This window comes from Strix uralensis, chromosome 1 (genome assembly GCF_047716275.1).
Source record: "Strix uralensis isolate ZFMK-TIS-50842 chromosome 1, bStrUra1, whole genome shotgun sequence".
NCBI classification, from domain to species: Eukaryota; Metazoa; Chordata; class Aves; order Strigiformes; family Strigidae; genus Strix; species Strix uralensis.
This window is the reverse complement of record NC_133972.1, coordinates 13,548,847-13,573,954: the sequence shown is the minus strand read 5'-3', so window position 1 is coordinate 13,573,954 and position 25,108 is coordinate 13,548,847. Positions and strand designations below refer to the sequence as shown.

At 41.2% G+C, this 25,108-nt stretch overlaps 1 protein-coding gene across 5 annotated transcripts in view; it reads right to left on the bottom strand.

Annotated features, from left to right (window-relative positions):
* The window catches only part of HECW1 (HECT, C2 and WW domain containing E3 ubiquitin protein ligase 1), a 270,071-nt gene that overhangs the window by 168,959 nt on the left and 76,004 nt on the right, over nucleotides 1-25,108 (bottom strand). For all 5 annotated transcript variants that reach the window (XM_074890150.1, XM_074890071.1, XM_074890307.1 and 2 more), the window contains one exon: nucleotides 14,458-14,782. In XM_074890150.1, coding sequence (XP_074746251.1) covers nucleotides 14,458-14,782 — 325 coding nt within the window. The remainder of the gene's footprint in view (nucleotides 1-14,457; nucleotides 14,783-25,108) is intronic.

The following is a 25,108-nucleotide window of genomic DNA, read 5'->3' as shown; positions in this document are numbered from 1 at the left end:
CAGCCCTTCTTAAAAATCACAGCGTTTCCTGAAATGTAATTTAAAAAAATACCTCCCTATAAAATTCTCAAAAATGAAAACATCGAGCTTAGCATAGATGAACCCCTACGTAATTAAAGATAATTATCTAGCTGTAAGAGAGAATGGTAGCAAAAAATAATTCCCCCTTTGCACCAACTCTTCCCTTAAAGAAACCCCACAGAAAATAGTTACATGTAGGCATCTGTACTACACTCGTACCACAACAGATGTGGTTATTTCTTGCAGCATACAGTGAAGGATATTTATTTTCGAAGAGCCCACTCACTGGGTGCCTTCACAGCTCTCGGCCTCCAAAACCAAATGACTGACAACAAAACACTTGTGCCCTCACAGTGTTTCGAGACACCTGGCAGCTGTCAGACTACTACACTGATCTTCAGAGAAGTCAAGGACTAATCTATAAAAATGAATAATCTCTAAAAAGTTGCTGAAAACCAAGGCTGAGGAAGCAACTGCCCTGCACGCACAGGGCTGCATGTAAATAAAAGGCAGGCAGGTAGCGAGCCTGAGGAGTGGCCTTCTGGTTGTCCACATGAATAAATTTTCAGTCTGCTTCGAAGTTTCATCTTAGACTCCTTCAACAAACTCTTTTCCAGACCAATCTGCAAGCTCTACATGGTGTAGACATGAGCAAACATATCCCAGCCTCCAGGCAAGGGCCTGGTTCTTGACCTTTTATCTAACAGCTTAAAAACCAGTCAGTGAGACCGTACTGCAGCCTCAGGGCCACGCTTGATGACTTACCAGCTTACACCGAGATTTCAAGCAAAGAAAAATGCACATTTTGCCACCATACCAGGCCAGCACTTATGGTTCTGATTGTCACTAAATTAGATTAAAATATATCCATTGTAAACACTGTGAAGCACTCGCTTCATTGTCAAGTAGGTCAGTGAGAAAACAAAGATGATGCCACACAAGAAGAGACAGTGTGCCTGAGGACAGACTGATGTGTGACCAACTGCAGAGCACAAGAGGCAGCCCAAAGGACAGAGCCAAGAAACTCAGACTAACAAATTATTAAAATATATATATATACATGAACGTTAAACAAAGTAGGCTTCTAAATTGAAAGAAACTACACTTTCCTACTACACTGAAAGAATAAAGCAGCAAGCAGATGCCAATGTTGTCCTGTTGGTTTTACACAGTTGTGCTCTCAAAGAAGGCAGGTAAGTGGGCTGCCAACACCGAACTCTTTGGTGATACTCTCTTGAGGGATTTACAATAGAAATTCTTTTAAAGAGGTCATTAATGATTGCAATAGATAATTATAAATGGCAATGCTATCTACAATGCATCGTCCCTTTGCTGACTTGCTAATTGTCAGTAGTTATTTCACTAGCTGTGTCTCATGCTCTGTACTGAAGTGGAAATCTTTCAGCACATTCACATAGTACATCTCTGCGATAACCCTTCAACAGTAAAATCCTCTGATATGATTTCTGCTCTTCCTCTGTACTTTACAGCTGGTTGTATCTTCTTTTAAATGCCAAACTATTAAAAAAAGACAGATAAGTATACACCGTTGCTCTCAGAGCTTTGGCTTGTTAATGACTGCCTTCAGTAAAGGACCATCCTGGATACAGATTACTCAGAATCACCCACATCATTCTGTGGAAGTACGAACACTTATATACACACAAGGAGATTTAAACCTATGAACTGTCCCTTTTGCTTTGGCAGGGAGAACACTTTATACTCACAGGTGAGCATATACTGAAACATCACACTGAGCTGGAGCCTGGGAACCCTGCCCGCCCCCTCGTCCTGACGGAGCACAGAGAGCATCCCTCAGCTCAGGCATGCTGCTCTCTGGCTTCATCACTCATGACATTTATTTGTCATATTTAGTCTCTGTGAGCTGCTGGAGATGCTCCAACGCCTCACTATGTTATTAAGATATATGGGTAATTACTGTTCCTCAAGATACATTGTTTATAAAATACCATTCTTGCTTAAGGAGGCTTAGTTGAGCTAGACTGGCTGGCCTTGCTTAAGAAATCGCAGGCATTTTAGGACAGAGTTTAGAGGCACAAGAGATCCCAGAATCAGATTTAAAATGCTGTGTTCATACATAGTATCTGTGGGGGCCAGCTGGCACTTGCACTGCATCGGCTGTTGTCTGCTTTTCGCAGCTGGCACAAAGGCGGCGTGAACTCTGCGTCACACCACCTCTCTAATTTGACAGAGATGTCGACACGTGCCCATAGCCAAACCAAATCACATCCCTATTGCGAGCTGAGCCAGCGGGGATGACTGCAGAAAGCCCTGTCCTCTTTTTTGTCGGAAACGTGCAGGAAGCCTGGAAAACCAGGTTGAGGAAAAGGACCACTCTCCATCTGTACATCCAAGGTAGAAGACCCCTGAAGGGCAGGGATAAGCAAGCTGGTCTATGGCTACAGCTGACAGCAGACCATGGGAAAGCTGGAACAAGCTGCTCCCACCAGGTAGCATCTGCACACTGCCTCCTGTCACGGAGGCGAGGGGCAGGGGTGTGTGGGAAGGACAGCATAAATTTACGTTAGTTGGGATTTTGAAGCCAGACAAATTTTAACTCTAGAAAAATACATACAGGTCCAAAAGGGAAATCTTTCGGTTTTTGAAGGTATGTATTTTTGAAAGGTGAAAGACAAGAAAGAAACATCCCCTAGCAAGTTAAAAATAGCAGTAGTTGAAACCGGTCAGGAGGTTTGAATGTATGAATGCACCGGATCGATCTGTTTTAGTTGGCAGGTGATACTATTCCAGGCATATTATTCCCTGAACGTGGACATTATGTATGTAGCACACTGACAGAGAAAATTGTGCATGTGAAATACACAGCTGTTTAGTGCACTACATATATGTGCATATGTGTGTACATACATTTATCAACATTCATGCCATATGTAAGTGAAGAGACGATATGGTATGTTAAAGAGTATGTGCAAAGTAAAACAAGCTTTATTTCATACTTTTACAGAGAATCCCTATAACAAAGGAACTGACCTTAAAAACATGTTGCATCTTAATTCCCAAAGGTGAATGGTGAAATGCTTCGTTTCACCTCCACACAAAATGAAGAGCAGAGCTAGTGCTGCTCCCTTTCATACACTTCACCCAGCAGCTAACGGCTTTTGACAGTTTTCCAATGAAGCATTGTAATGCATCTCCCTCTCTCTATTTTTGAAATGAGATTAACCTTTAAACTAGCTCTCTGCTTAGCTGGCAATCCACTGCATAGCCTGGGTTTGTCTCCCGCTCCGCCGAAAAGCAAACACTTTGTGATCGCTCTCAGATCTGTGGCTTCATTCCCCTGGATGGTAAAGAGCTAACTCATTAAGCAAGGTGTCAAATGAGGGAATATTCGGGATGTGCTGTGCTTTGACCATCATCAGCTGGTCCTGGAGCTGGAGACAGGGATGGCGACGGCATCTAAGATGGGGAGCCAGCAGACATTGCTGTTTGCCCCCCCTGCTCTGGGGCACCCAGAGGTGCTGGCTGCCTCTTGCTGGTGAGAGGGAAGGCGGCTGCAGACCTACCACACTGCGCTGGGACAGGAGCAGCAACACTCAGACCTCCCGCATCTCACATGGTCCCCAGAGGAAACGGAGAAGGTGATGCGCGAGCAGGCGCCAGGCAGCCGGGCCCTGAGCAGCAGCCAGAGGGACCAAGGCACGCTAGAGGCAAACATTAGCAAGTGCTTTGGGAACCAGCAGCAATTCTGATGGACTGCTTGTCCTCACCGAACCAGATACCTCCAAGCACAGCCTTTTACTGCTAAAAATATTCTGCGCTGTCACTTCCATGCTGAGCGATCCCAATATACTTCACAAGCACTATATATATAGAGAGATAAAGAACCATGGCCAAAGAAAGCTATCTTTCAGATGAAAGACAGTAACCAATTGACAAAAAGCACACTGTGCCTCAGAGGAATTAGGGAAAATGTTGATAAAGGCCACTCCCCAAAAAGATCTGTAAAAAAGCGTAATGGTGACTTCAAGTGCTGTCGGCAGCGTACACTAAACAGACAGGACCTTGGTATTTAAAAGCTTGCCTGAAATTCCCACAGAGAAACAGATAGTCAATACATCTTCCTCATAAGGACTGATGGAGTTCAAATTAAAAATAGCTGAGTGACCCTTTTGGTCAGTTCAGTTTTACTTAAGAGGCAGAAATGAAAAACCTACTCCCCTTTCTCGAACAGTATTTTGCTGATATATGTGATCACCCTGTCTTTCCACGTTCTCCAAGAATAACAACTACAAAATTTAGAATAACTTGGGCTACCTTCAAAGAAGCAAATAATGAACATGAGAACACAATGTCAGAGAGGTGTCTGAACTCGGTACAGTCTCTTATCCATCACTAATTTGATTTAGCACTACATATTACAACTCTTGCTTTCTATAAGCTTAATGCAATTATGGCATAAAAATAGAAGCTACACTTCATGTCTCGATCCCTTATGAATAAGAAATGCTGTACTCCTGAAATTACAAAAGGACTTCCAATATTTAGCTGAACAAATTTTCTTTAGCTTGAAATTTAGAAGTGCTTTTGGTCAACGTGTATGTCTGTACTATAATGATATAGGAAGATAGTTAACAAAATGCTTTTAAAAATAATTTTCTGTACAAAAAGGTCACGCTCTGGTTGATCTATTTTGCGATTTGTGTGGAAAGCTGCAGGAAAGAGACATTGTAAAGCACAGAATATCAATAAAATAGAATTATTTTGCAAGATAATACAAGTGTTAAGTCATCGATAAGCTTCCTATTTCTGATGTTTCTTCTCTTACCACCCAATTTAGCACTTGAAGAAGAACACAAAATGACAATAGCCTCTACAACCACGACTGCAGCTCATAGTGAGTTGTTATCTGGCCATGCCAGCGTTTCCTTTTGCAATCCCTTAGCATTGCAAAACCTAGCCCTTGAAAACCATGCTTCCAAAGAGTTGTACAATGCAAGTGGTCATCATTCTGCAGGAGAGGAGCTATTAATGAAAAATGTATGCAGATGTAGATAACAATTTTTTATTTACAAAGATACCACAGTAAAAAAAAAAAAAATCACAGATAATGGCTATCATTATAGAAGTCAACAGGAACATGTCCACTGACTTCAGCAGCTACAGATCCAGCTCTAACACGGATCTAAACTTCACTGTTAATTCATTTGCCAATTTCTGCTGCAGACAATGAATATACTGCAGTTTACAGTTAGCATCCCTCCTTCTATAGCCTCTTAGGGAGAAAAGTTCTGGAAAACAAAGGCCTAATCCCTCATTGGTGCTGAAAGCTCAGTCTTTGATCTAAGAGCTGTGCATGTGCTTTGTTTCAAGTACAAGAATGGTTCCATTTTAATCCACAAAAACTAACCACCTACCCAGTTAAAGAAAAGTAAATTGTGAGGGAGAAAATCTGAACAATGAGTGGAGAATAGCAGTGAGAGGAAGACATGGCAAGAGAACGACCAAAGGAAAGCAGGGAGATAAAAGAGCATAAACTAATAAAACAGGGATAGAGTCGATCAAGTTGCAACAACTCTTGGATCACTAAGGGCAGAAGACTCTGTCCTAAGTAAAATTGCTCCAGGCACACAGAAAGGCAGGTATAGTAGGTTTAAAACCTGAACCACCTAATCTGAAGCAGAAAAAAAATAAAACCAAAAGGATACCTGTCGTCCACTCCCAAAATCAGAGAGTTACAACTTTCAGCAAAACACTTTTACCTTTGAACATCTAGTTTACTTTCAGAGCCATATATGATATTATCATTTACCACTTCAGCAGCCTCAAATGACTGCTGGGAGATATCACTCTGACCTTTCATGACACCAATACCAATAAAAAAAAAAAGCAAACAAGACTTCCAATTACAGAGATCTTATTAAATCTTGGGGCTGATATGCCTGTGGATTTTCTGAAGGCTCTGGATTAACTGTGGATCCAGTCCTTCCTCACTGTCCTGTCTTCCTTGCACTTGAGCTAACCACACTGAGAGTCTGAGCTCTGTCACTTGGGGGACTTCCCTCTCCTTCCCTGCAACAGTGGAGCCTCTGGCTAAAAGCAGAGCATGGTAATGGGCCCTATTCTTCAATGGTATCCTTGAAGTGTTTGGGATCTGTGCTCCAGCACAACCCATCACTCATCTATTTCTCTCCAATAACCACATATCTTCTGCTGAAAAGGAAGACAGAATGAGAAAAGCAAAGAGCTGAGCTGGGACTCAGCAGTAACTGCTTGTGGGGGCTAAAAACCCACAGGAGATGTTAGGTTGCAGCGGGATGGGCATCTACGTAGCAATACTGGTGTCATTTGGTTCTGCATACATTTAGAAGTGTGATTGATAGTATTCACATAGCTCTTATTGCGGCTTCAGCTATGCCTCTCCCAGCTACAGACCTCTGCCTTAAAGCTCCTGCACTTCCAGATTTATTCTCACCACCGCAGCAGATGGACCACATCTGGGTTTTCATACAGCAACAACTATACTTCAGCTACGCATTGCACAAACTTCTCCACAATTAAGGACATCCAGCTTGCACACAGAACTGAAGATGGGAGGGAGGAATCCAAACAAAGATGATCATGACTGCCTCAGTGCATACTGAAAAACTGAAGACATGCAATGTGTGGTGAGGTACAACATGGATGAGTTTTGTTTGCTTGTTTTTAATATAACAACAGTTCCAAAGTTCTCGCAGTCAGTGAAAGCCTCGCGACTGATTACAGCACAACTTGGAAAATGAGGATTAAGAGAAAACAGTGCAGCCAGGAAATTTGCTAGAAGATACTAAAATAAGAGATGCTGCACGCCCAAGGCAGTATAAAGACATGATACAAAGGGACATACGAAGATCTGAAACGTGAACAAGGATGACACTTGTCCAGGTTAACAATGTTCATTAAGGAGGGGGGAAATAATTTTCAGTATTTGAAAAGTGGGCTTATAATGATGTTGAAAGACATAGCAGCAGATAGTAAATTAGACAGGCATTTGTGATCTGATACAGCAGCAAACCCCCCCCCCAATCATAACTCAGATGTGTGCACTGAAGCACCGCGGTGCAAAGAATCTCTTCAGAATCTGGAGTGATTTTATCTAAAAAATGGTAATCAATTATAAGCTTATTACAAAGTAGAAGACCTTCAGTTAAGAAAAAATGTCTTTAGGGCTGGAGAGATCAATGGATGAGAAAGATTACAAAAGCTAAATGCATACACAGCCATTACTGTCTATCATTATAAGGAAGAAATTCTTTCCTGTGAGGGTGGTGAGACACTGGCACAGGTTGCCCAGAGCAGCTGTGGCTGCCCCCTCCCTGGCAGGGTTCAAGGCCAGGTTGGACGGGGCTTTGAGCAACCTGGGCTAGTGGAAGGTGTCCCTGCCCGTGGCAGGGGGTTGGAACTAGATGATCTTTAAGGTCCCTTCCAAGAGAAACCATTCTGTGATTTTATGATTCTATGATTACGGTAGTTGTGAACGGCAGCATGGGAATATTCAAATGCTATGAACAGCATGTTTAAGTGTTATAAACACTAAGGAGTGAAAATTATTTCGTTTGGTTTAGAAAACTAAGAGAAGAAAAACATACGCTGAACATTCAAAATCCACATGGCTAGCTTGACAACCTCTACAGAACAAATCTTTCTGCTTTAAGCCTCATCCTGTCAAGAATTTTATGTTTGTGCTGTCCACGCTTTGTGGCGTGATTGATTCTACCTAGTCAATGGTCTGAATGAGCTGCATGGATTAGGCTTCTTTTGCAGGATTGAGGCCAAAACCTGGGTTTTGGTGCACCAATATACCCCACTGACTGATTTCTTCAGAAATGCTTTAGTGGGTGATCATTACTGGCTTCATTATCAGTTTGGGCTATATAGCAATACGGGTCCTCACTGCACAGCACAGAGGCAATTTTATCTGCAGGCATAAGGACCCTGGAAATCACTGAGAAGGCACGAGGCTGCTGTACTCCCTGTCTGAATTATTCCCCTCTCCTGATATTCAGGATGACAGCTGATGTGGAAAACTCTTTTCCACCCATTCACCTAGAAAGAGGTTCATAATACCATATCTGTTATTTTACGGAGAAATACTAAATGAAAATGGGAATACTTTGGCACACAGTGAGCACCTCAACCACATATTAAAGATATTTAAGAAAAAGAACTGGCAACCTACAGGCTTCTTTACCATGACTTCCCTAAAAGACCATAAAGCACACCACCACTGCATTAACTCCTCTACAGATGCTTTTTTGTGCATTGCTACTAAAGTTAACACCACACAAATGACAGAGGTAAACCTTGGAAGCACTGAAAGGCAGAATGGGCCAGAAGCCATACATGTTGGGAATATTCAGAGGCTCTTGCATGTAAACGTTGACTTGTAAAGGGGTGAAACAGAGGCAAAAGCTGACTGTGTTCGTGTGACATTTGGGGGGTCTGGAAACATCTGGCTGAAGTGGTCCACCAGATACAGAACTGGGAAAGGCAAAAAGTGACTCAGCCTGATAAAGAGAAGTCACTCTCACTGGATCCAAGAGCATCCAGGTGAAGGCAAACCAGGTTAGAACAAAGAACTGATATCGCTGCACTAGGCCTACGATACCTAATACCCTCTCTGTTCTGCATTTGTGCAGGCTTTCTATTGTTGGGTTTTTTATGTCAGGTTTGCTCCTCTGACACTTTTTGTTCCTGAAATAAATACTGCTGTGCTTAGTGAAAGCTGTCTGGCCACTGGGCAACTCTGTTGATGTTTTACAGAGAGAGCAGAATTGCAGGTGTCAAACAAAACTTAACTTGCTGAGGTGATCACAGCCAGCCATGGCTGTCATCCCCAGGCTGGTGAGACACCCAACTACAAGATGACCTACTGAGGAGAAGCCCTAAAACCAGAGCAAGGTTCTCTTCCAAAGGCCATCAAAGGACTGGGAAGATAGGTAACCCCAGGACACAACAAATCCAAACATCAACAAAATTCACTCTAAGCAGGCACATTGTGGAGCGTTTTGTTTTACAGATGGCTGTATCGGAAGCAGAGAGGTGGAGCAACCATCCAGAGACACAGAGAGTGCCTGAATCAGGGATTAGAGCTGTAAGGCAGGGACCTGCAACTCCTAGCCTTATATGCACATTACTGTTTCCAACATTTTCCATCTCTGCTGGCAACATGTGACACTTTCTGCTTGCATGCACTGGATGTTTGGTAAAATAGCTGTACAAACAAGTTCTGATCCAAGTCTGACAGCAGGAAAAATATAGATCTTTCTACTTGCCTCAGTGGGCAATACAGCAACACAAGGCCCTCTAAGCCTAAAATCAACTGGGAAAGTGTTTAAACAAATGCTTAAATGTTTATTAACCAATAGCTTTAAAAATTAGATTTGTCAGATTATGGTGAATTGCCTTTTTGGGAAAGAAGAAAACATCAAAGGCTGAAACAGAGGAGGAAAACATACTGTTTTAAAGCTAAACTTCAGTCACTAATTAGGTCAAGAATTCCTACTTATGTAAATTTGAGAGGAACTGCTCTGTTAAAAGCCAAATATGGACAGGAAAACAGAGCCTACAAGATTTCTGTATGAAGAAACTTTTAATAAATAGCCTTTAATAATGTTTTGCTTTCCCATAAGGAAATGCTGAAAGAAAAAAAGGCTACTGCATGTGGGTAAGAAGAGTATAATGTTAGCCCTGATAAATTCACATCAGCGTGCACAGACACTGGAGCAAACGATTCTTTCAAAAGTCTGGTTTAAACATTTCTCATTAGCTACTCTACATCAGATACGGAGATGATGACAGAAGTGAAATCTAGTAGCAGCTAAAATGCTACTGCAGTAATTATAAGATAGCTCTTTATCTACAGGCAGCTGCCAGCAGTCCATATTAATTTATCTAAGAGGCTTCATACTGTGGCAAATAGAAAGAGTAAATGAGATTACAAAGGAAAAGTCTGAGATAAATAACTGCAAATATTCTGTCTCACAGTAGCCACTAAACGAGAGTCTTTTTTAAAAAATATACAAACACACTATCTTCATTACTCATAACTTTGTTTTGATTTCACTTTTTTTCCCAATGTGCATTTTCTTTACACATAGCTTTTCTGCAAAGAAAACTCAAATTCCAGATATTTTAAAATAGCAACAGAGCTGTCTTATGTTCGAATTTCTCAGAGAACTCTTTTTGAGTGTTTACGTGTATTTTTGATTGCGAGTATGTTTCTGAAAGACTGCTGATGTTCATAATACTATAGTTCTCCTGAGGGAAGGCAAATGCACATCTCAGGTGAGTTGTTACAGAATTCAGAGGTTCCTCCGCATAGCTCAGAGCTGATCTATAGTATATACAAGGGGAAGTCAGAACAACTCTAAAGTTCAAGCTTAGCATTAATGAAATGTAATTCCTGCTCCTGAAGGTGCAATATGTCTTAAACATCCAGAAAGGCTTGTTCTTCCATTTCCCATATTTTTTGTCATCTTACCACGGCTAATCTTAAAAAGCACTGACGTAATAACGTCTGTATTTTAACAGCATCAACACTTACTATTGTCCCTTCAGTTAAGGAGTTTTTCTATGGCCCTTTATTAAAATCACATAGCTGTGTATGGATGTCTTCATGCAGCTACAGGGTGGATACAATCAGTAACTATTTTTTGCCATGAGAGACATGGCCACCATTTTTTACACTGTTTTAGGAGAGATTGACTGGCTGCCTAGTCATTTCCTGAGACCATGAGCAAAAGCTAATTCAAATAAACAATTCTAAATCTAGCTTTTACCTTCTTCTAGGAAGCAGCAAAGACTGTTTCCCAGTTGGTCATCCTTAGGAATGAGCACATGGATTGAAGAGAACACCAGATACCTTGTGATAAAAGGAGCTGTGGCTCCTTCACATGAGGAGCAAGCAGCCAGAATTCCTATACAGGGAGGACTCCCTTAAGTCTTTTTTTCAAGCTACTTTAACTTTTGAATAGCATCCAAAAATGCCCTATGGTATCAAAACACATGAGCTACATGATTTTTGCTCTTTTTCTTTTGGAAGCCTTTTATATCATCTCTATTTCCCCAGACTTGGAACATCTTTGTCCTGAAGCCTGAAGTTTATTGGGTATCATCAGGATTTTAGTGATGGCAGTGGTGATGAGAACTGACTAAGTTTTATGCATTTCAAAACCAACACTCATATAAAATTATTTGGAGATATTTCCTAGAATACTACAATGGCAATGATGAAACTCCTCTAAGGTGAGAGCTGCCTTCTGTTCTGCTTTTGTATAGTCCCTTCCTGGGATACCCAGGAGCTCCCACAAGACAAATAACAAATACCAACTCTAATGCTCCCGCACCAAGTTTTAAAGAAAATCCACACCACTCTGCCTGATACCCCAAGGATGCAAATAATTTCTCATTGTTCTCGTGACTCACCACAATATTAAATATTGCTGCATTCAAACCTTTCAGCTCAAATTTCAGCAACCCAAGCAATCACAAAAAGGATTGGGCTGTATCTACAAGCTGGCTTTGAGATGAACACTAGAACGACCAGCAGCAATGCAATAGTTAACAGTGCTGCCATCCAAGTGGTAATAACAGGCTTCAACACTAATCCTCTATTGAGCAGACTGGGAAAACCTCATAGTTTCTTTGGTTCTCTTGTTCCAGTCTGGCTGCTAATTCAAAACATAGTCATATATCAGTTTACATCGTGAAGGTCATACCCACAAGGCCAGTAACATTCCCTCTCTAAACAGGAGTGCAGGCTCATAAAATCTGTGCAAATGCACACACAAATCTAAGCCATTAGGGATGTTTGGATCTCCTACCCCTATGGATTGGTCACAAACATGGAATACAGCGTGCATCAGCGTTTTATTTCAGGTCAGAAGCATGCTTTTGTAATGGCCCTTCCAATTGTCCCCACTTTGTCACCACCAGACTATGTGGTGATCTTCAGGCACACCAATTCAATTCTGTCCTGACAAAGCTAAACTGAAAGATGCACTACAGTGACCTAAGGGCATTCAGCCTGACAGACTGAGACTGTTCTAAAGCCAAGCCCCCGAAACACATTCAGCAGATGTTTGCTACTACAGACCCATTCCTGCTGGTGCCCCCTACTTTTGCTATTGTGGATTCAGCCATAGTGCCAGTTACCTTCTCAGATTCTGAGTGTTTCCACGTCAAACTAACACCAAAATCTAAGTGATCTTCAAAGTCTCCCATGTTTTTTCTTTAAGGCAATCAAAACACCAAAGCTCACTTTCTATTAGGTTTTTGGGAGGGGAGAAGTGGGAAGAAGGGAAAGGAAGACTTAAAAAGGAATGATAAGTGTGGCTGCCTGGTACTTCCTCAGTTATTTAGATTGGGAATCTGAGAGGCTGGAGACAAAACACCTTCAAAGACATCAAGGGTCAACCGTTGGTTTCCTGGGGACTGGACACACTATGCATTTTTCATTTGGCAGCAGCGTTCCTTGGAATGAGCCATTGACTATTGCCATTAACACCAGGCATTCAGCCAGCAGGGGCAAGGATACACTTCACAATTTGCACTTCTAATTTACTGGGGTGTCTGCAGCAACATCCCGTTTGATGCAGTAAATTAAGCAGGAGTAGCAGGGTGGATTTTTCTTTTGCCCAGTTAAACCTCTATGTATTAGGTCACCCATCAAAAAAGATTTAGAATGTGTCTTCACAGTCCTTGATACAATGTGTAAGCTATGAAACCTGGCTGAAGAAGTTCATTCAATGTGAAATAGCTCTGCACACTTTCTGTTGACCCCAGACCACCAGAATGTACACTTCCCCTCTTTTTACTGAAGCAATACTGTCCTTCATGAGTTGCCTGTGCTACTGCAGAAGAGGCTTAGAGTATTTCTTAGTGCTTAGTACTGGGGGCTGTTGTGTTTTCTCATCTGTTGCATTAAAACACTCAACTGCAAGCTTAACAGAATTACTTGTGTTTACAGTTAAGGCCAACAAACCAGACTGCTTGCAGAGCATCTGTTTCAAACCCAGTCTCTATTTTTTTCCTAGAATATTTTAAATTTCAGAAGCCTACTTTTGCTTTCAAAGCATGGTATTTTATGAGGTTACTCATGGGAACAAGTACTGCAGCCTGGCTTACTGTAACCCCCACTCCTTTCCCTACATGTCCTAAATAGCCACCCTCATGTTCCCCTTCTCCCAGTCTCTCCAATACCCTGAACTCATCTTCCAATGCCTAACACTGTATCACCACACCAGGGTTCCTCTACATGCTCAGACCTCCCATCCAGCACCTTCTCACATCCCATATCACCAGCATCTGCGTTCCCAACATCATCAGTGTGTGATGCCTTCTGGTTTTATCCACTAAAGCACTTAAGTAAAACTGTAGCTCCCTATGATGGCCTATATGATTGCTCCTGAAGCCCAACTCACAACATCATATGCTTTACCTGGTTTTGGTTTGCTATCTGGGCAAGATGACACAGTGCTATTGTAACTAAAACACTGGCTTAGTGCTAGGCACACTTATCCAAACAAATAAGGGCTGTGTTTTACCAACATTTCCCTCTGTGGAAGCACCAATTTGAGCCTGTCTTCTTTACCAAGTCACTGGTTTTCTGGAAACATTTAAGAACTTCACATTTTTAAGACCTCTAATCCATAGAGGAATGTGTCTGAAACTGATCCATCATGTTCAAAACTCACCAGAGGGCAAAGAGTTAACACTACCTTCAGTCTAGGCAGCAAGACTATTTCCATAGGAACCAAACCAGGTTTAAAAAATGCTAATCTCATACTGAAGGGAAACAATCAGTTAAAAGTGGTTTGAAACCATTTCTTATTACTCTTACTGGGGCTGGATTTACTAGATGGAGATGTCAAAAATATGCTAATGTACATGGCTGAATACAGCTTCCAATACATCAAAAAAAAAAAAAAAAAGCAAAACTTTCTGGGACAACTCCAGAGTGCCTCAGTCTGTAATCAAAATATCAAAATATCCTTTGGCTATAAAGAAAAAGGCATTCTGTTTCATGAGGTTTTTAAATGATTCATATTCTTGACTTGTAAAACCTCTCATCTGTCACAGATTACTCAAGGACTCACAAGAGGAAACCCTGAAAATATTATGCTGTCTTTATACAGGAGGTATTTTCCCTAAATCCAAATGGCTTTAAAATGAAAATATCTTGAAATTTCAAGACACTGTCAACACAAAGCCTTCTCATATCTCTGCGGAAGAAAAAGTGAGCATGAGGACTGCAACCAGCAATTCAGGAGCAGAATAACTCCTGTAATATATAAACCCACTTAAAGACTACACTCAGTGGAGCTGCATCAGCTCATTATTACCATTAGCCCCTATTACCCTAGTGCTTACAAGTAAAAAAAGCAGCAAAAAACCCACAGGGGAAGGGAGACTTACCTATGAGATACATGCCGATCCAGTCCCCTGCATCCACTTCTTCCTTTATATCCCAGTATATCACTAGGTCCTGCGAATGCCCGATGGAATAGTAGGAGCTGCTGACCATCAGGGTAGACCGGCTGTCTGAAGTGACAAGGTCCGTGTCACTGGTAGACCGAGGAATGGTGACCGTCTCATGGGAATTGTTCCTGATGTCCATGTTATGGAACTGGTCAGGGTTATAGCTGTATCTGAGAGGCTCTTTGCACCGGCGCCGATTTTGTGAGTTCCTAGATGGAGACGCCATGGCTGCCAGGCCCAGGAACCTGTTTTGGTACAGATTCTGTGAAGAAAAAAAAAGAAAGGATAGTATTTACAATCTTATTCATTTTTCAGTGACATCAAAGCTCAGGAAAAGTAGTACATCAGAATGAGAAAGTAGCAGATCTTTTTCCATTTGGCATTGCAAAAAAGAGGCATGAAAAGATGTAGCAGGAAACACAGTGCTAACTCAACTCCTACTCTGTAATTCTTACCATGAAAACAAGTGTAAGAGTAAGTCTTGCACCACAAAGCTCAGCCACAACTGGCACTCTGTGACGGAATTAATAGTAGCTGGCTTCCTTCACGTTAACGTATGCATCCAGAAACAAACACTGCAACTATCAAACTGCTAGAGTGCCATTCTCTTTTAACATCAGGAGATAGTCTTCCTACTTTTGACACCCGGAGTTAAGTCTTCTCCCCAGTAATTCTTGTTATGTTTGCAGAGGAATCTTTCTTAAAGCACAGCTGCCCCAGAGATCATATCCCATCTGGAGAGACTGGTTAGCAATGAGTAAGAACTCTTCCTCCCTGCTGGAGATCTGAAGAGTGAAAGCCATGAAAACAGAGTTATCCTTGTTACCAAAATAGAGATGTCTTCACTGAAGTGTAAATACCAACTAGGTGTTGCAGTGTCTCTCAGTACAACTGATAGCTTCTGATCCTACTGCTCTGCTTTGGTTTTTGCAGTAGACTGTGAAATACTATGCATACTTGCTCTGGTAGGAATTTGGGAATGCACTGGACAACTAATGGGAATTGAGAAGGTTACTACATAGTCATCGTACCAGCAGTTGAAAAAATATTTAAATTCCAACCTACCCTCCTTCCTCAAGGCAAGCTGAGTGACTTGTACAAAATGCGTCATGGTGCATGAGTTAAGAGCTCCTGTGAGTTGGCAGATGGAGAATGCTTAAGTTATGACTGGGTTAAATTTTGATGTGAAGACATGCTCTGATAATGATCAAAATACTGGTTATTCCTTACTTCTGTGCTCTTTGTTTTTCCCATTTTCCTTCCCAGTTTTCCCTCTTCTCTCCCTGCAGCTCTGCTATTTCAATCACTCAGCTTTTCATTATTCATTAGCCTTCCATTATCCGTCTGTTGCCAGCCATGCTGTCAAGCCCGTTAGATACAAAACCAGACAGCTTTCCAGTATGCTATGAAATGCTTTTCACATGATCAGAAGTCAAATCATCCTTCTGAACTCAAACAAATTAAGCGGAAGAAAAATCATAGCTCCCTTTGTCCAGCCAAGCAGTTATTTAACCCTGGCTTTATTAAGGCTATGGTAGCACAGAAGAACAGGAAGCCCTGAAAAAATAAAATATTTGTTTATTAATACCAATTTTTATTAAATAATTAAGACACCTATTATTGTGTCTTAGGATTCTGTTGCACAAAAACTGTACAGAGAACACAATTTAACTGCCATGTTTGTACCCCTAGAATATGCTGTCAGTTTGCAGACACTGCCTTACAACGCTTACAATCTGTTGACCCAAATCCTCACTTACTGCATTAAACAGGGTTTATAAGCAAAAATAGCTCCAGCAGGAATGCCACACCTTATAGTAAGTGCTGGCAAGATTGAAGATAATAATGCAAAAGGCTACACTAGAGATACAGGAATAGGAGGAAGGAAGCATGTGGGGGAACGAAGTACATGGAGTTGCACTTGCTATGCATCTAATCTTGTCTTTGCTGCTTGTTTGCTAAGTTACATTTATTCACTGTTTGAAAAGAGAGTTCACAGTATAAAGACCAATACTCCTTGTAAACAGAAAATGCATCTATTTTAATCAAAACACAAGGTCTCACATGCTGTGAACACTTCCTAACCCGGGAAACGCCTGTGGACATGCACAACTACCCCGCTCTAGTCAGTAATTTAAAATCGATGGGAGTTTCTGTCACTTAGCAAAGAAGGCATCTTGCTGTCACAACAGTACCCGAGACAACTACTATTGTTTTTATAATGGTGATATAGCAACATGAAGAAGTTCAAGTCCACTCTTCTGGATTAGTCTGTATCATTAACGTGGGTTCCTTTGCTCATAGTGTGCTACTCAAAAGCTACTTCAGTTCAAAGGCAGGCATTTCACTTCTGGTGACAAACTACTCTAGGGAATAGCAGTTCTGCAGATACTTTCATTTTTGAATGTTAATAGATGTAGAGTATTAATTAACTGCATACTATTAAATTAGACTTAAACATTTAATTTTTTCAGCTTCAGCGTGACTTTAAGCAGTTTTAATGAAAATGGTAAATTCATCACTATGTTCTAATTCTGTAAGTTCCCATTTTCCTGTATGTTGATGCCAGTGGAACAAATGGCACAATCTGAAAGTAACCCAGAAGGCCACATTCTCCAGAAATCCGAGTCTCTTGTATTTCCAGCATCAGTTCTACACAAATACATTAATCTGCAAAAAAGAAAATCCCCAAACTGAAAAAATCCCAAACAAATGGGACAATAGTCACACATAATTATCTGGATTAAATAATGGATCAAAATATACGCATGGTTGTATGAATAAGTAGAAAAGAGGTTAGGAAAAATAGTTACTCCACATTTTATTACCAGCTTTGCATGTTTTCCATGCAACTGTCTAAAGCGTGCACACAGACCCAAGCCCTGGTGATAGAGTCCCAGTCATAGTGAGACAGCTTAAAAAAACTGCAAAGACATCCTCTTGATGTCTTGTGGAAGCAATCTGATCCACCACAGATACCTACTATATTTTTTAAAAAAATATCTTTTTTAGGGGCTTGAGAGTGATATTTATTCTACCCTTTTGCAGAAGTGTGTACACTATACACACTAAGCTATACACTCATTTCTAATATACAGTGTAAATTATAAAGCAAGAACAATGAAGGGCCAAATGCTGACCCAACAGCACAACAGATCATGCTTGGCTGTCAACAGAAACAAATCCCTCTTCGTTCCTGGCTCAAAACACTCAGTCCATAGCTGCTTCTACAGTCAGTCTTTCCAGGAGTGTTTCCACCCATGGACTCTCTGTACCAAACGACCCCCAGGCTTCACTTTCCCACCTACTCCCTCACCACCTGTACGATGGTTAGCGGGGAGAAGAACCTTTGCTGATCAGAGCATCTATGCGTGTAAGAGGAAAGGTGGTTTTCTTCTCACACCTTTTAACCTTTTTGCCTCAGATTATCAGATCTTGTCCTAAAAGGGCCCGGTTTTGCCACGCTTAAGTACATCATTCATATGATACGTTCAACATGTGAGCCCAAGCTTGTCCTAAGTTGAGATTGCCAATACTGCATTAGTGACTGATGCACTGCTTGCCTATTTCTTATGTCTGAATGAAGTGACAAGGATGTGCAATATTTCAGTTATATCGGCAATGTCCAGTTACTTTAGTTTTTGACACCTGAAGTAGCAGATGTAAAGGTCTTTCCCTTTACTTTCCTCATTTGGACATACATAATATGTAATACAACATAGATAAGTAATTTTCAGATTACTTTATAGTAGACAACTATAGTAGACAACTTTTAAAATAACGTCAAACCTTACAAATATCACTACTGGTGGAAAACATAGATTTTCTACTGCTATCAGCTACTCTAGCATAAATAAGCATTTACCCCAATAACTTTAGTAATTAACTTTTAATTAATATGAGAAACAGCCCTTCTGTGTACAGACAGCTATGGCAACAAGTATTTAGCTATAAAATATTAGTGTACTGAGCAAAAATAGCTAAAGGAACATTCTTCCCCTCTTACTGGCAGTCCCTCTGATTTTCACAAAGTTCTGGAAAGCTTTCTCTCTAATGATATACCAGCCACCCAAACGTCCTACTCAAAATGAGATTTCTGGAGGATTATCTGTGAGCAGAATTTGTGTCTTATTTATGTCACTTATCCATCCAATGAAAACAATCATCAGAAAAATTAATTTTGGCATTTTTTTCCCCCATATAAATGCAACTGCAACTCCTACAGGGAAAGTAGGAAGGAGCAGCCAAAAGGAAATGACAAAATCTGATTGTAAAGAAAACTGACCTCAAAAATGTACACGTAGAAAACATGTAATCAGTAAATACCAAGAAAAAGCATTTCACAGGTTTTCTTCCCACGTTCCCTCCCTTTCACCCTCACACCTCTCTCCCTGCCCAATTGCTGTTTGGCACTGGGACAGCAGAGAGCTGTTGCCACCACCGTGTCTTCCTTCCCCACCTGAGGAAACCACACCACCTCCCTCTCAGAGATACAAAGAATCCTCTGGCTGGAAGGCTTCACACCATTATTGCTATCTGAATTTCACCAAGGGATTCAGAGCTGCCGTGCAGCAACTTCTTCTGGAGAGCTCTAGAGCTTAATGTTAGGGATTTTTTTGTTGTTGTTTGGGATTATTTTAAATCATGCCACAAAGGTACATGATGTCTTAGCAATACAGAGATAGATCTCAGCTATGCATCTGCAAGGATCCAGCTCAATTCAGACAACTAAAAGCTGTCTTTTAGATATCTGAACTGACACCCGTTGCCTCCTGTTGCTGCTTTGTCAGAGAAGATGTATTTGTGCAGGTCAGGATGGTGGTACGATGGACTTTTACTGTCCATGCCAAAGATACTATATGATTGAAATACAACCCATCACTGAAGCACTGGCAGATGAAGAAATTAAAGGGAACAAGGTGACAATATTAGCCCGTAAGACAGCGGGCTCAAAGTAAGACGCACGTAGTCATTTGGGATGTCTGCAAGCATCATCACAACCAGAATTTCAAGGGCAAGCACCAAGACAGGCAGTGAGATAGCTTTGTATAATGGAAAGCTTGGGACACAGTGCATTTGTCTGTCTGAAAATTTAATGATCCAGTAGTCAAGTCTGATATCATAGGCAAATCAGATGTGGAGTCAGTCTCTTGGTTGCTCCACCAGAGATGAGGGTTCTCCTGATAAGCTTTTAGCCTTCATTTGCAAGGCTAATGTGTTTTGTAAAGAGAAAAGAAGGAGCCAAGACAGGTTAAAAAAGAAATAAATTAGGGTAGACTGGTAGAAGTGGTAAGTTATGACAGCAAAAGTCTTCTGACCAGCTTTCAGGATGGTAAGATGATGTGTATCAACAAGGATATGGTACTAATAGAAATATAAGGTAGTAATAGCCTGTATGAAAGGTTTAATTGGCTGCATGAGAGACAACATTAAAAGATTTTACAAACTTAGTCACAGCACAGGTGTGAACACCCAGAGCAAAATCCTAAGGCTGGGCCAGAAAGACAAGCAGGAAAGCAACAGTGCCTACTGTCATTGAAAGGTGATGTGGTGTGACTCTGCAAGCCAGAGCTTTGAGGCAGACCTTTAACTTGAAGGTGAGCTTACCAAAAGGGCTTTCAGTATGTAAAACTGTTTTATGAGAGCATAAATTAGAGTCAGTTAAGTTCTGAAAGACAGGAAACAGCTCTGCTGGGTGGAAAAGTAAAAACACTGGGTGAAAGAAAAAAGATAGCAGAATGAGCTCGTTGCTGTTCCTTACAGACTAGGACTTTCCCCTCCAGCCTTGCTCTCAACCCAGCAATGTGAAAACCTTCCTCACAGCAAACTCTCCTGCCCTTCGTAGCCCTAAAGACTTGTTGCAGGATCAGCAGATCTTCCCAGCAACTTTCTCACCTACACTCCCACCACAGGCCCACTGCTCTTAATCTTTTCCCCATCTGCTCCCTGAACCCATCCACGCAGGAAATTGTCAACCAAGAGAATATTTGCATTTTCCATCACTGCGGGCGCAGTACAATTGACTATACAAAATGCAAGGCAATGAAGAGATAAGAAGAAATACAGATCAAAAGTAAGCTATAATCAAAGTTAGTTTCAGCTACCATAACTGCCCCCCATCAACCTACTCCCACCTATCATCACAGCTATTTATTTTTTATCATCATGTGAGAAAAATCCCTTTGGACATTTGAATTTTAGAAGAATTGTTAATACAACTCTTAGCACAAAAAGGATTTTTAAAGCATAGCTTATAGGACAGCCAAATCCAGTAAACAAGGCCTTCTAGTACAAGGAGCTATACAAAATCTTCTCCAAATGGTTCAGCATCTGACTTGCTGAAAACATAAGACCCAACATGAAAATCATCAAGCTTTGGATTGTAGAATGCTACAAAGCCAAAGGATTTGGAAAGCACAGAGAACTTTGTAGGATCAGGCCGTTTATCTGAGAGGCATAGGAATGGTTTCTCAGAGCTCCAAAGGAATCATTTAATAGCGTGAGGGAGTTGCAGGCTTCCATGGTCTACTGATACACTTTTCACTGCAAGATATTACAGAGCATATAGATGAGACTGCTGCTTTTGGGAAGACTGAAATGCAGGCTGCAAAAGTTTCAGAGGGATGCATGCCATAATAACACTAAAGAACTTTAAGCGCATTTGTCTCAATATTGTGCACCTATAACACAATATATATATTTATGCCTATAATAAACACTAATTGGAAATCAAAGCCATTATACATCAGCAGTGGGGCAAATGGATGTTATGAGGTAGCTAATTTTTCCATTTCCTGACCTTTGTGCACTTCCAGTCTAGCTGTACTGCTATGTTAATGTATCGTCTTACATTTCACTTTGCTTCAGTGATGTGCAAATCATTGCACAAATTAGAATCAAAATGAAACAATTGGCCTCAAGGTCAACCCAGCAAGGTTCGGTGCCGGTGGGTGGGATTGATTCCCAATGCAGGTCTATCAGTCATAAGGCAGCAAAAACTGGCAGCGCAGTAACCAGGGGTGCTCTTAGCATCTACGAAGAAAAGTACAATTAAGAGCAGTTCACATTTTCTGAGAGCACTTAAACAATCTCCTGGGCACAAACTGGAAGTTGGAATATGGGGTAGTGATTGGAGGGAAATTCGTGGAGTTCAGAAAAAGAAAGGAAAAATATAACAATGCTTGTTTTCTGCTCTTTCTGGAAGAGTGCTAATAAATGATTCCAAGAATCAAGATTTGTATACCTGTAAGTATATAAACCAAACGAGTTTCTAAAAAAAATGACATTTTACCAGTTTTTGATGAGATCACTCCAAGCTTCTACACTGTAGACTACTTATGTCTAACTAAGAGCAATTAACAATCTTACATTCAACACATTTGTATTGACACAGTGATAATGCACTCACAGTTCACTACACAAAGCAGTGGAAAGTTTCTGCAATAGAATGCAGCTTAATTAATTTCTTAATTTCTCTTAAATCAGTAGCAGAAAAACAGTCTTGTCTCAGCAGTTTGGCACAGCAAGGGATGAGAAACAGCCATCAGACTCACCCGTTACAGAAAAAAGATCTGAAAACATTGTCTTTCAAGGACATATTCAGATACACAAGAACAGGTAAACATGCAATATGGCCTGAATACAAAATCTCAAAAAGATATCTGTAAAGAAATAATAAAAGGATCAACACGGTAACATCTTAAACCAAGATAACACGGCACAGCTTCACTCTGTTCTTTCTGCACTATGAAATTAAAGAAATAACCTTGGGATCTGCTCGTATGCTGCTATCAAATACTTCAAAGTCTACAATGCTTGTCTTTGCTGGTGCTTTACAATGCACATAACAGGAAATTTATATTTTTGACTGGTGGGTTTTAAACATCAGAATCAGGCAGAGAAGTGCTGCTGCAGTACCAGACAGAGGCAGGACAGTGACTACCTTTCAACAGGTGCTAGATGAAACATTTGTTGGTAGGTCAACACACCCTCTCTTGACAAGCATCCTCATGTCCATGAAGGCCAGTGTGGACCATGCCAGCTTCACAGGTACACAGTTCTAGTGACTGTGGTGCTGAAGACTAAAAATCTCCATTCCTCATCTTTTCAAAACCAAGGACAATATTTATGAACAACAATCACTGCAAGAAAAAAAAAAAAGAAAGCAATAATTCTGTACCAGGCACTGGTACTGGTTTAATAGGCTATTTGAAGTAGAGAAGTATCACTCGCATCAGAGAGCTGTCCCCAATAGCCTGCACGCCCCACTCAGGTCTATTTAAGAATCATTACTGCATTCATCAGGTCCACTGCACAGCTGGACTCTTCTAGTGTCCCAGGAAAGCTACTTACTCCAAAGGGGTTTTAGGAGGGAGGAGGTAAGAACAGGGACACTCTTCTCCTCTGCATGCTAAAAACATTGCTGCCCTTCTGTGAAGCGATCAACGGATACTCCTACTGAGAAGCCCTGACCACACTGAATGCCCTGTTTCAGGTTCTGCACAGCACGTAATAACAGACAACTCTTACCTGATGGATTTTTATAACCAGTGGCTTCAGTTCTTCAAGTACTTTGTCTTTAATAGCACTAACAGGGGCCCAGATTCATCCAACTCAAGCTTTGAGTACTTGAGTCACCTAATTTAGGAATGCAGGTTCCCAAGACTCCCTGTGTACTCCGAGGGAAGAGGATGACTCCTCCTGAAAAAGACTGAGACCCAGGTAAGGATTCAGCTCCAGCTCTCTCCATCACCTTTTTAAGGAGTTGGTGACTGTTGGGATCCTAGTTTAGGCATGTTAGGTTAGATATGAAGGAGCCAGACCTGTGTACGAACCTCTCTAGCTGTAAGATTTTATATTATATAAAGATAAGTGGGCAAAGCACTCCTGAGGGAGGCAGAAAATGTGTACTGGAAGTACATTCAGGCATGTGAAATAGAAATATAAGGCATATTAAAAAAACATGCTAAACTACTACCTGATTATTCAAGAATAGTCTGATTTTCTAGGCAATTATAAAATTGCAAACTAGATGGTACATCCAGAGAAAGTCAAAGCAGATAAAATAAAAAAAAATACTCAGTATACTGTATATACTTTATGTACAGATCTTTTCAAAAGTGTAATACCAGTAAATGTAGCAGAGATTTACAGGAAAAGCTGTGAAGACATCCTGCAAAATTTAAGAGACTACTAACAAAATGCTGTAGAGTAAATATGAGTTGCTGAAAGATATCCAGTAATGTGCGTTTCCCAGAACTGTCAGGTACAGTCATTTCTCTGCTCAGAAGTAGTCCCACATTTCCCATATCTCTTCCCCAGAGCCCGAAGACTCCTCTGAAAACTTTTTGCGGAAAAACCTCTTAATTTCTTATGATATGTGAGAGTTATAAAAATCCCACCATTCTCCACTGTTAAGAATGTATTATACCTTCCACCATGACAACTGTTTTGCTAAAAAACAAAGCTTGTGTGATGTCTGTAGTGTGTATTGCTGTCAGACAGAAGAGTTCTCTAACTTATTACGTATCAGGCACACCTTACTATGTATAAAACAAACACACACACAAAAACAACAGAAAGCAACCAAGCGCAGATAATCAAAAGTGAAGTTTTTAATATTAACCTCCCTTCAGACACGAGTATGAATCTTTGCAAATGAAAGTTTCAAATCTGTAGGTATCAAAGGATTTGTCCTGGAGAGCTCAGATCTGCCCATGCCATATTCCTACCACCACGCTTCCCTCTCTGCCTGGACACTCCTGTGTGCAGCACAATGGATCCATATACACACACCACAAGACGTTCAGCATTGCTGTAAAATTTCTATCGACACCATGAGGGCCATTCCCTGCAAGAGCTGTGTACAGTTTCCCTCCTGCCTCCCTCTCTTCTAGGCTGTCAGCAAGGTCCCCCTGTTCCTCTGTGCCATGTCCTTCACACCACAGACCGTGACATGTTCCCAGGTGACCATGCATCTTCCTCTCCTAACCATCCCTGTTTATTCTCAGGGCGTATCTCCTCCTCCCCGCTCATCAGTATTACCACCCTCCCCTCGCTCGCAGGCAGGAAGGGCGAGGGCACAAGGCATCACTTGCTGTACCAGACATAGGACAGGCACTGGATTAACATGCGAGGACAATAAACACACAAAACCCAGGAGGGATGGAAGGAGGCTGACCCCCACTCCACAGCAAAGAGAACATTTTAAATCTCCTATTTCATTCATTGCCCCTACACTCTCATGCTTCTTACCCCCATCTGTGTTTAAGAGAAGAGTGATTTGAACTGTCAGTATCTTAACCTCCTCCGGCAGCAAGGCAGGGCTGAGGCAGGTAAGTATTATTAGCAGGCTGTGGAGTATTAATGACTGTATCAACCACCTTTGATCTACAAACAACAAACCATTGCAATAAACCAGTCTCAACCAGACACCAGCTTTGGAGCATGCCCTCAGCTCCATCTTCTACCTTTCAATGAGGGCTAGAATATTCCCTGACATTTTAAAATTAATTACCTACAGAGCTCCTGTTATTATCGTATTACCTCCAGACAAACGCAGACATGCCACCCGGTTGAGTGTGCTTGA